The sequence below is a fragment of the Eucyclogobius newberryi genome, unplaced genomic scaffold (assembly GCF_026437365.1).
Source record: "Eucyclogobius newberryi isolate DKJ021-1_F unplaced genomic scaffold, fEucNew1.0.hap1 SCAF_7, whole genome shotgun sequence".
Classification (NCBI taxonomy): Eukaryota; Metazoa; Chordata; class Actinopteri; order Gobiiformes; family Gobiidae; genus Eucyclogobius; species Eucyclogobius newberryi.
This window is the reverse complement of record NW_027316389.1, coordinates 24,060,216-24,070,028: the sequence shown is the minus strand read 5'-3', so window position 1 is coordinate 24,070,028 and position 9,813 is coordinate 24,060,216. Positions and strand designations below refer to the sequence as shown.

The 9,813-nt window shown below is 39.9% G+C and overlaps 3 protein-coding genes across 4 annotated transcripts in view; all 3 read right to left on the bottom strand.

Moving 5' to 3' along the window:
• The window catches only part of LOC140349076 (spexin prohormone 2-like), a 1,565-nt gene extending 1,277 nt beyond the window's left edge, over positions 1–288 (bottom strand). The window contains exon 1 of the mRNA XM_072435293.1: positions 54–288. The gene's annotated coding sequence lies outside the window, so the exon portion shown is untranslated. The remainder of the gene's footprint in view (positions 1–53) is intronic.
• Positions 289–500: 212 nt separating this feature from the next.
• On the bottom strand, positions 501–2,703 carry tesmin (testis expressed metallothionein like protein). The gene is made up of 6 exons (XM_072435679.1): positions 2,640–2,703; positions 2,196–2,267; positions 2,027–2,129; positions 1,092–1,229; positions 927–1,018; positions 501–825 (listed from the first exon to the last, which is right to left on the bottom strand). The coding sequence occupies exons 3-6, from the start codon at positions 2,030–2,032 to the stop codon at positions 636–638; spliced, it is 426 nt and encodes a 141-aa protein (XP_072291780.1). The 5' UTR covers positions 2,033–2,129; positions 2,196–2,267; positions 2,640–2,703; the 3' UTR covers positions 501–635.
• A 3,613-nt stretch (positions 2,704–6,316) lies between these two features.
• gal (galanin/GMAP prepropeptide) lies at positions 6,317–9,813 on the bottom strand. 2 transcript variants are annotated; one of them, XM_072435037.1, is made up of 7 exons: positions 9,552–9,813; positions 9,399–9,479; positions 8,987–9,041; positions 7,964–8,035; positions 6,766–6,852; positions 6,563–6,634; positions 6,317–6,419 (listed from the first exon to the last, which is right to left on the bottom strand). In XM_072435037.1, exons 2-7 carry the CDS (start codon positions 9,477–9,479, stop codon positions 6,358–6,360), a joined length of 429 nt encoding a protein of 142 aa, XP_072291138.1. In that variant the 5' UTR covers positions 9,552–9,813; the 3' UTR covers positions 6,317–6,357. The 2 variants fall into 2 exon arrangements, with proteins under 2 accessions (XP_072291138.1, XP_072291139.1); XM_072435038.1 differs by lacking the exon at positions 7,964–8,035 and having other exon boundaries at positions 9,552–9,787.

The following is a 9,813-nucleotide window of genomic DNA, read 5'->3' as shown; positions in this document are numbered from 1 at the left end:
TCGTCATGGCCGTGATCCACAGAGGAGAACATCAATAGTATGGAGCTGCAAACCACAACCAGGTGCTTCCTGTGTCCTTTTTGGTTATCAGCCAATTATGAGAGCGTGTCTCACACTCCAGATCCAAACCCTGCAGGATTGTCCTCACAACTATGTTTGACCCATATATGCAGGAGAAAAACATGAAATAACAGCTTTTGTTGAAACCTTAATTCAAATAAGGAAAAATAAATAAAATAATAGCTTTTGTCAATATAATATCAGAAATTAGGTTTGCAAAACTGGACAGATGACCCAAGAATATGTAATAAGAATAAGAATTGTATTTAGAAAGAAAAAAACAGCATGTTTGATCAAGTGAAAACATATTCATTAAGTTTAAATGTAAGACAATAGTGCACAATAAGCATCAGTTAAAACATCTCTTCGTGTAAATAAAATGCATGCAAGACAGTAGCTGTTTTATATGTTTAATGAATGATTGGTCAAACTGGTAAATACTGTAGGTCTCACATTAAAGTGTCTATGTAAATATTCAAAGAACTATAAACATTACTATAGCTTTTTAAGCCAAAGATATTCAACACAATGCTTCCATCTTTGCTAGCCTTATTACACCCTGCTTGTCCCATCTCTCACTGCGCGTAGGTCTTGAACATGGCGTTGACAATTTGTGTGAGACAGTGTCCAAACTCGTTGAGGAGCACGTGCTGAGCCCAGGCTTCACAGCGCTGCTCCCACTCAGCCTCTTCAGCCAGAACCAGTAAGCACCCCACCACCGCCTCCACCACCCCAGGGGTAATGACCGGCACAGGCCCTCTGCCTCTGGATGCAGAGAGAACAGTTACGTCTTCTGTCATCATCAATGGATTCGTTTGTTTTCTAAGCACTGGTTGTGTTGGCACAGGCAGATTCACAGAACGTACCTGGCATTTCCACTGAAAGTCTTGTCTGCCAGGTCTGCAACACAGTTCTTACAGTCAACACATTTACAGCTGAAGGTGCAGCTGATATTAGCCTGAGAGATAAAAAATAATAATCACATACTAATAAACATGAAGTTAAAAAAGCAGAGGGGTTGTAATCAGCACCTCGTAGCACACGCAATAGTTCTTCAGGCAGCCAGAGCGCTTACAGTTGCATCCTTTGTTGTGCTGGCCTTCTAACGCTCCAGACTTTCCTTTGTATATTTTAGGTAAGGAGGCGTCAGGGTTACGGACAAGACAAGACTGGAGGAAAACAAAATAAGCATTTTTCACCACAGAGTCTACAGTAAACTTCAGTGACAGAAGTGGCACTGCGGAAGTTGTGACCAAAGAAGTTTGTTCCATTGGTTTGACCGTGTGTTAACATCATCGTGTGAAGAGTTAGGACTTCTGCCTCAGGCAAGACTTTGAGCCGCTTCAGACCTCTTACACTCACACATAAATAATATATATGTGATGTATTTAGGCTGTTTGGCTTTCATCAGACAGATGGTTGAATTAAAAACAAAAGGGCCCAATGATTCATTATATATAAGAATAAACCTGCTAAAAAATATACATGGCAAATCAAACTGAAATAGCAATATCTGCCTGAAAAGTTGAAATGTTAAGTGCGTATGACAAGTTTGTCATGAAATATTTTTCATAATCTTACATCAGTTAAGTGGCTGTTTGAGAAGAAACGTTGAAAACACAGGAAGTAGCACTGACTTCTAAAAAGTGATGCATCTATGTCATCAATACAAGCAAATCCATCCAAATAACACAGACAATTCAAGCACAAATAATGAGAATGGTAAACACTTATTTAGCAAAATAAAGGGGGTATGACTTTAATTGGAAAAATAATATCTATTGTGTGAATTAGACAACCTTTGGCCCTTGTTTACAATAATGTTGCTACGTTTACACCTGAATTAACTCTACACAGTATGAACTTGTTTGTCTAATAAGGAAAACTAGGCTAGATTTTTAGTTACAACCTCATTATAGTGAAATTAGACCCTGTTATGCCTGTATTTCGGTCCTAAACTGCTTACCCTCATGGCATTTCCTGGCTTAGCTTCATGTTTTGGGTTATTGTGGCAGTTGGTGCATTTACAATTGTTGCACTTGATTCCACTTGCAAAGCACTCGCAGTATCTGCACGAGAGATTTGTGACATTTAAATAACTGATAAAGAATCAAAGGCTGTGCAGTCGTACTCACAATTTGAGACACTTGGACTTGGTGCAGTGACATGGTTTATGAGACCTTGGTGCACGAGAGGTTCTGAAAGTCCTACAGTAACAAAGAGATGAACAAGCACCAAGTGTTAAGAATTTAGAGATCATTTAACAAATATTACACACAATAATAATGCTACTTATGAGTTATGAGCATTAAGTAACGGTTGACATCATTACATAAACCAACTAATTATTGCATATTTCCCCAACATTGTGGCAAATTATTTGATGCAAATACAATTATTGTGTATGTTCACATTATTGTCCAGCAGAGGGAAGTATACTCTTGTAAATGAATACATATGAACTTCTTTACTGTGACTCTCTATCCAATGTTAATTCAGTCTCTCTCTTTGGAGTGTTGCTGTTGTCAAAATTTGCTAATTTCTTCTGATGACGAGTTATTTTTGAGACGAGTTCTTACTGAGAAACAAAGGTTTGATGGCGTCTGTCGGCTGTTGTCCCTCTATAGTCTGAAGGACATGCTGCCTGATGATACACAGTTTGGTCTACCTGATTGCCATTGCCCCAAACAAGAAACGCTGTGAAGAAAAAACAACAGTTAATTTAAAGCCAAATGACAGGATCTAGACCTATCTGACTTAACTCACCTCTGTACTTATTGTTTACGTTTTGTCCAGTATTGAGCAATACAAGCTCATGATCAGCACCACAGTCCAAAGGGAGAGTTGGAACCACTACAAACCCAAACATTTTAGTTTCAAGTTTTCAAACACTAAAGATCCTTCAGCACGTCTAACCTTCCCCCTGACAGAAGCTATAGATTCCATGCACTGGAGCTTTTTCAGATGTAACAGGCCCTGGCTCAGATTTCACAAGGAAAAGTTGTCCATTTTGACTTCCATTGTCAAACTGTGGACAAATAAAAAAATATGACTTCTAGGTAAAACAAACTCTTGCTAATGATGCATGTAGTGTATAGCTACAGGTTGTGTGGGGGGATGCGCAGATGCTCCAATGTAAAAGCCACACAGATATTGACCTCTGAACTGGGACATAATATATTAGCCATATATTCTGTGTTTCTATGTGCCTGGGAACGTCTCGGGATACCCGGAGGAGCTGGAGGAAGTGTCTGGGGTGAGTGAAGTCTGGGAGTCCCTGTCTAGACTGCTGCCCCCGTGACTTGCCCCCAGGTATGCGGAAGAGGATGGATGGATGGATATGTGTCAAACTTACTGGCATCATGCTGCATGGAATGGGCTCGGTAACAAGCGGGGAAGCTGCAGCTGATCGTCCACCGCCCTCAGCACCGGTGAGAGAGCTGCAATTAAAGAAAATCTGAACTTACTCTGATTCTGAGATGTGGAGTAACTTCAAAGTTCATAAAACTAAAACAATGCAAACTGAGTAACTTTAGGTTATTGTGCAGCTTGAAGCAGATCGATCTCAAATGAGGATATATTGATATAAAAATGAGGATTGGCATTGCGGTGATTTTCATACATTTAGCAACAGTTTTGGCTTATTTGATCAGGAGGAAAGGAATAACCTAAAGACAGAGGTGCTCTTAAACTCTTAAACACTGTGCAGAGTGTGAGAGACAAGAGAGATGGGGATGAATCACCTGAGAGGTGCTCGAGTCAAGACACATAACTTAAGACAGAATTATTGTTTTTTTTAATGAAAAATAACAATAGCTGAATGCACAGTAGGTCCTTAAATGAGTTAAACCAGTGTTAGTCCTGGTGAGAATATAGTTCTAGATGAAATACACAATTTAACAAACCATGTTTTAATGTGAAACTATGATATTGCTCAGCTCTGGTCTGCAGCACAGACCAGGCAGAGCTCAGCCAATCGGAGTCAGACTAGAGGGCGGGGCTAGCTCAGGGGCACAGGTGGAGATGAAAAAAATACTAAATATTAGCTATTTTTTCTTATTTCACACACCAGCTTTGAGAAACGAATGAATGAAAACCTAAACCTCCGTGTTTTACAGTCCTGCCCCAGTTTAGATTAAAATGTTGTAATCCTAAAATAAAATGATTTAATATGTGATATCAAATCATAAATTTGATGCATTCTCTAAATACAATATATTCATTTTACTTTGACTATGACAGTAAACACATTAAAATGAATGTAATGTATGTAGTACTAGTATTGTGCATATCAAAACATTTTACTAAGATCTTTGATCGATTCCTTCTTTTGAATGAGCGTGGTCCTGACCCAATGGTTGTCACATGTCACTGTGCTCAAACTAACTAAACCAAACTTCTTTTCAGTGACAGAAAACTCAAGAGTTTGCCCTTAACTTAGCCCAAACTTAAACTAAATAAGCTTCTTCCAACTGTTCCTGTTGTTCGGAGCATTGAAGACACAAGGAGACACTCTAATCCTGTACTAGACCAGACCACTCAGGGACCCCCACTGCAAGCTGAAATTGTCATTTGAGACGTTAAGTTGCATAACAATTAAAACTGGTGTAATTTGTGTTTATCTAAGTGAATTTTTGTGTTGTTATACCTCATTTCACTCTGGTTCCAATTTTTTTTAAATTACATCTTTCAAGTCATCTCTCGACCCCCAGCTCATGCCTGATGACCCCTGGGCAGTCCCGACCCCTGGGCAGTCCCGACTGTGACTGTACTAGACAGCCTTGTGCCCCGGCACCAGCCCACCTGCATGTGAGGGGCCTTTACCTTTTGATAAGGGTGCTGAGCTGCTGAGGCTGAGGAGACCTGAGGAAGTCTGGGCACAGCTGCTGGTCCTCAGGAGCCGGGGCCCTGTGAGAGAAATGAGACACTAGAGGTCAACATTTGGACAGACAGTAAACTTAAACTATAAAGTACCTGAGTGTGCCATGGCCCTGCCCCTCTGCAGGGGGAATCCACTCAAGGGTCTCCACAGAGACAACATTGTCTTCACTACTGTCCATGTCACATACAGTAGTTATGTGCCCAATACCTGAATGTCACAGGCACAAAACCGCATTATCAGCGATATGTAAACTTTACTTATATCGCCACGTTGCTAAAATAATTCCAAATTCAAACTACAGATAATAAGCCTTTAGCTGTAGCAGCCGTTAGCTCACGGCTAACTAGCTTTAATAACACTTCCTGGACTTTACGAGCTGAAGCCAGTTACGGCAATAAACCATGATCTTAATGAAGGCAAGTTACTAAGTTAAAAGTCATTTAAAGCGGGCTCACAGTGTAGTTGAAGTGAGAAACACGAGCTGCCGCGGTCAGGCCGGACTCAGGACTTTAGCACCGAGGCTTCTGCTCCGGAAGGCCTCAGACCAACTCAAAGAACTGGAATCAAACACAGTCTAATAAAACGTCTTTGCTCTTTGACGCGACGGGAATAAAAACGCGCTTATAATGATTATAACATATGAAAGGAGAGACAATGGCTCCAAACTACGGTCCGTGGGCCAAATGCGGCCGAATAATGTGACAGCGGTCAAACCATCATCAGACTGGCCCTACATGTGAGGCCCTCAAGTCAAGTGTCTGGACAGTGGACAGCAGAGGCTTTTAACAGGCCTATAATAAGCCTATAATAAGCCTATAATAAGCCTATAATAAGCCTATAGCCTATTACGCCTATATTCAAAGTTGGCCTTGGTAGTTTTTGTTTTACCCTGAGGAAAAACCTTAAATTGAAGGTTTCTTGCCTGTACTGGTCAGGGCAGCACAAACCAGTCTGCCCCATTTACCAGTAAACCTAACTCAGGAGGTAAATAAGGTAATAATCTCAGCACTGTTCAGACGCGCAGTGATAATTTACATCAAAACTATTCCAGGAGTGGGAGAATTATTTTAAAACAGCCTTTAGCACTGCATTTATTTAAAAGGTCTGCTGTTTTCAATCAGTAGAAAGCCCTCAGCTATTGTTATTGTTGCCTCGCATTATTTTTATAGAGGTCATGAGGAAAAAATTGTGTGGACGGACGGATTTAAATGAAAACAATTTGAGGTCCAAGTGCAATTTCTTTATTTTTTCCATTCATATGTGATAATATCGTTACAACAGGCACACTCTCTCATAATCAATAAAACATTCTTCAAATATTGGGTTGTATCCACATTGGTCATCAGGGTAAGAGCACACACACACACACACACACACACACACACACACTAGAGTGACAGAGGAACATCTTCTCACTATGGATTGGCCATTTCTTCTGATGTCATAGAGGAAGGCAGGCTGTCCAAGGCTCCCATCTCTGCACACACAGGAGAGCTTATTCCGGTTTCAACATTTAAATCACTACGTGTAATGTAATCATCCTATTATGGCTGAGAATGGACAGTGAATTCATACAATAGGCTACTCTAACATAATAATAATGACCAATATTAGGCAAACCTTTGAGTTTGAGGTAGGAAAGGAAGTCAATGATGGTGTGGATTATGTCTTCATCTGCTATCCTCATAGCTCCTGCACAAGAGAACACCCATGCACTATAACCCATTCCATTACAGAATAAAAAGTAGCAGGAACAATAATTTGAGTAGAAGAAGTAAATTGCTGTTGCAGCTTCTGACACTGTGGTAGATAAAAAGACAGACCTGTTCTGAAGTCTTCCTCCTGGCCCATGTCTCTCTTTCCGGCAAGACCAGGCTTGTCCCCCAGTGTCCTGTGCCCATCTATGCCATCTGAACAACAAGCAGTGGATGAATGAAAACTTTAAGGCGACACATTTTCTGCAGCCTCACATGGCAGTTAGTTTGGTTTTGAAGAAGTAATCTACAGTTCTCAGTCCCTCCTCACTGCTTACTGCATTTTTGAAACGTTTGGTGTTAGATATCCAAACTTAAACAGACCACTACAGGGCTTGGTTCACGGAATTGCAATAATACAAAAAAAGGCACACATTTCAACTGTGATGCATGCAAACGACAGATGAACTAATGACACAGAGACAATGTGAGCATGAGCTTGACAAAGACACTATTTTATGACCCGTTTGTAAAGTTAAGAGCTATTAAATAAACAAAAACTTGCATTGTACTTTATGGCACACATTATTATTATGCCCTTCATGTTTACTGTGCATAATCTTAATTATTTTTCCTCTGCATTTTCCCTGAAGCTTGCATTGTATGTTTCTGTCCTTCCTGATTTCAAATTAAACAGGATTGTACATCTTATTTTATATTTAATTGCACCATCGAAAAACAGAATTCGTCATTTGATTAATCTTTCGGCCTTATCCAGGAGTGAAGTGGAAGGATCCTGAGCCCTCATTAGAAATAATAATACTTGATCTTTCCTCTCAACCCTTTGTTCATGAAGCTTCAACATATCTCACCATGAACAATTACTTAAATTACTAAAGTGAAAGTGGCTGCATTAAAGTAAAAAGAAATGGAAAATTAAAATTAAATAAATGGGAAAAGCTAGACCAACTCTAGATTATTTTTCAATTTTTTTCTCTTTCAGAAATCTTAAGTCAGGTTTTACTTGACTTATGTTGTCCATATTGCTGGAATATTTGGTCTGTTTTAGTTTAAGTTTAATGCCCACTGTAAAACACCCATTATCTTTATTAATTTGGTTTATTAATAAGTAGTTTCTGAATAGTATAGGTACATGTTGTCTCTATATTTGAGCAGTTATTCACTTCCCCCATCCCTGCCTGACACACAGATGCATGATTCTGGAGGCATGTGCAGCGACAGAAGCAGCTAACTGAGATGAGGACATGAGACAGAGCAATTCCTGGCCGGACCAAGGCCCTGCAGTGGCCGTCTGTTTCTATCTTACATTGAGTGACCAGCTCTTCTCTGCCTCTGGCACTGGGAGAATCCTTTATCTGAATTAGGTGATCAATACGACCTGAAACACAGGATGAGGCAGGAGCAACCTTTACCTGGGCTTTACACAAACTCACACAAAGGGAACATTTCCTGACTCCTTGTCCACGGCCTATTCACAGCAAACTGTCTGCTCTTCATTTGTGCTCTCTACGCTGTGGTAAAAAAAAAGCCATTGCTTAAATTACACTAAATTAGCTGACACAGTGGATATAAATGATCAATTTTGATTTCTAAAAAAAGGTCCTTATCTCAGGACACATTGTCAGGTCACATCAAAGAGCAAACACGCATAATGTGACTGCATGCTGTTCAGCAACTAAACGTCGTTAGGGCTCAATGAGAGAAAATGAGTTCTCGTAATAACACAGCCTGTATTCAGATGTCCCCGTTCCCACGAACCATCTCAAATCTATTCATGTTGACTTATCCGGGAGAAAGGTTTTTAATTGGCTTTGTCAGCCTTTGCACAGGTCGTAGGCAGCTTTATAAGTTGCCAGTAAATGCACAGCTCTTCTGAAGATCAATCATACTGTTCTTAAAAACTCTTACGAATTTAAAATTAGAATTGTCAAAGTGAATGTCCTCTCAACTTTAAAAACAAAGATTTCAACTTATTATTTTTTTTTTTATCATATTAATGAAGAATTGTCAGTTAAGATCTGGTAGAAGTTCTATTTTGGATATTTCTGTCATTTTTAATACTGGTAATAAAGCAAATGCAGCAAAAGAGGTTCATGTCATATTGAAGTGCAAAATGATTGTCTAAAGGTGTTCATCTCTGGACATGGCCAGACTCCGGAAAGTCCAACTGTCCTCCCGTAGACCAGACAAGATTATAGAGAGAATCAGCATAATGCATAATGCAATGTATAATCTTAATCTTTATCTGGCGGGAATCCAGTATTTCAAAGGTTCACCATGATATCTTCAGAGCTGTAGCACTGATGTGTGATGTGCGCTCAGTACTTACGGGGCCCCAACAAGTAGCCAGCACTGTTCAGAGTCCAGCCACGCTTCTCTTTCGCCTACAGGACAGGCATGGTTAACAAATTCACTCTTTTAATTCCTCAAAGAGTGTGAAATCTATCCTAAGCAATTTATAGAGACAAGAAGAAATAGACCATGTTGAAAAAAGAAATAAAAGTATGTTTTGCTTCCACCAATTTATGCTCATAACAGCTATTTGAGGCATTTAAGTCCAATCAGTAATTTCATACATTTTAGAATTTGATTGTTCAATTGTGTTTTTTTTATCAATACATCAATAACACATTAGTGCAATATGTTTGTATTAAAGAGAACATCAACGTAAAAAAAAACAACAACAAAACATCTATTTGTTTCCAATAAGGTAATACACTTTTTATTAGAGTTGGTCTTACCGCTATCACCAGGCTGATGGTCTCTGAGAGAGTAGCACAGAAGATGAGCGACACACAGAACAAGCCAAAGCACTTCTGCATCTACAACAGACACAAAAATAATGAGACAAAGAAATATAAAACACTTACATACTGATATCCCGTTAGACTCACCTTTGTGTGGACGAGGTCTTCTCTGTGCTCTGGAGTCACAAGTGGGTTGTGCAGATGTGATTTTCTGGATGTTGGAGATCCCAGTGTCTTTTATAGCGATGATGGGCATATCCAGAGCCGGGCCGGCGTCAGTAGCCCCGCCCAGCACACAGCAGGGGCAGGTCACGAACACTCACACAAAGACACTCAACATCACTTCATGTCATCACTACCATTTCTCTTTGTCCCCAGCAGCGCCACACTGCTGAGCATCAAAAGACTG

Excerpts from the sequence above, each read along its gene's own strand:
- tesmin (XM_072435679.1), bottom strand. Across the intron at positions 1,019-1,091 it reads ACTATTGCGTGTGCTACGAG|GCTAATATCAGCTGCACCTT; the intron begins GTGCTGATTACA and ends TTTATCTCTCAG. Across the intron at positions 826-926 it reads ACTTTCAGTGGAAATGCCAG|AGGCAGAGGGCCTGTGCCGG; the intron begins GTACGTTCTGTG and ends CTCTGCATCCAG.
- gal (XM_072435037.1), bottom strand. The coding sequence starts at position 9,479 with ATGCAGAAGTGCTTTGGCTTGTTCTGTGTGTCGCTCATCTTCTGTGCT. Across the intron at positions 9,042-9,398 it reads CCATCAGCCTGGTGATAGCG|GCGAAAGAGAAGCGTGGCTG; the intron begins GTAAGACCAACT and ends CCTGTCCTGTAG. Across the intron at positions 8,036-8,986 it reads TGGCTACTTGTTGGGGCCCC|GTCGTATTGATCACCTAATT; the intron begins GTAAGTACTGAG and ends CCTGTGTTTCAG.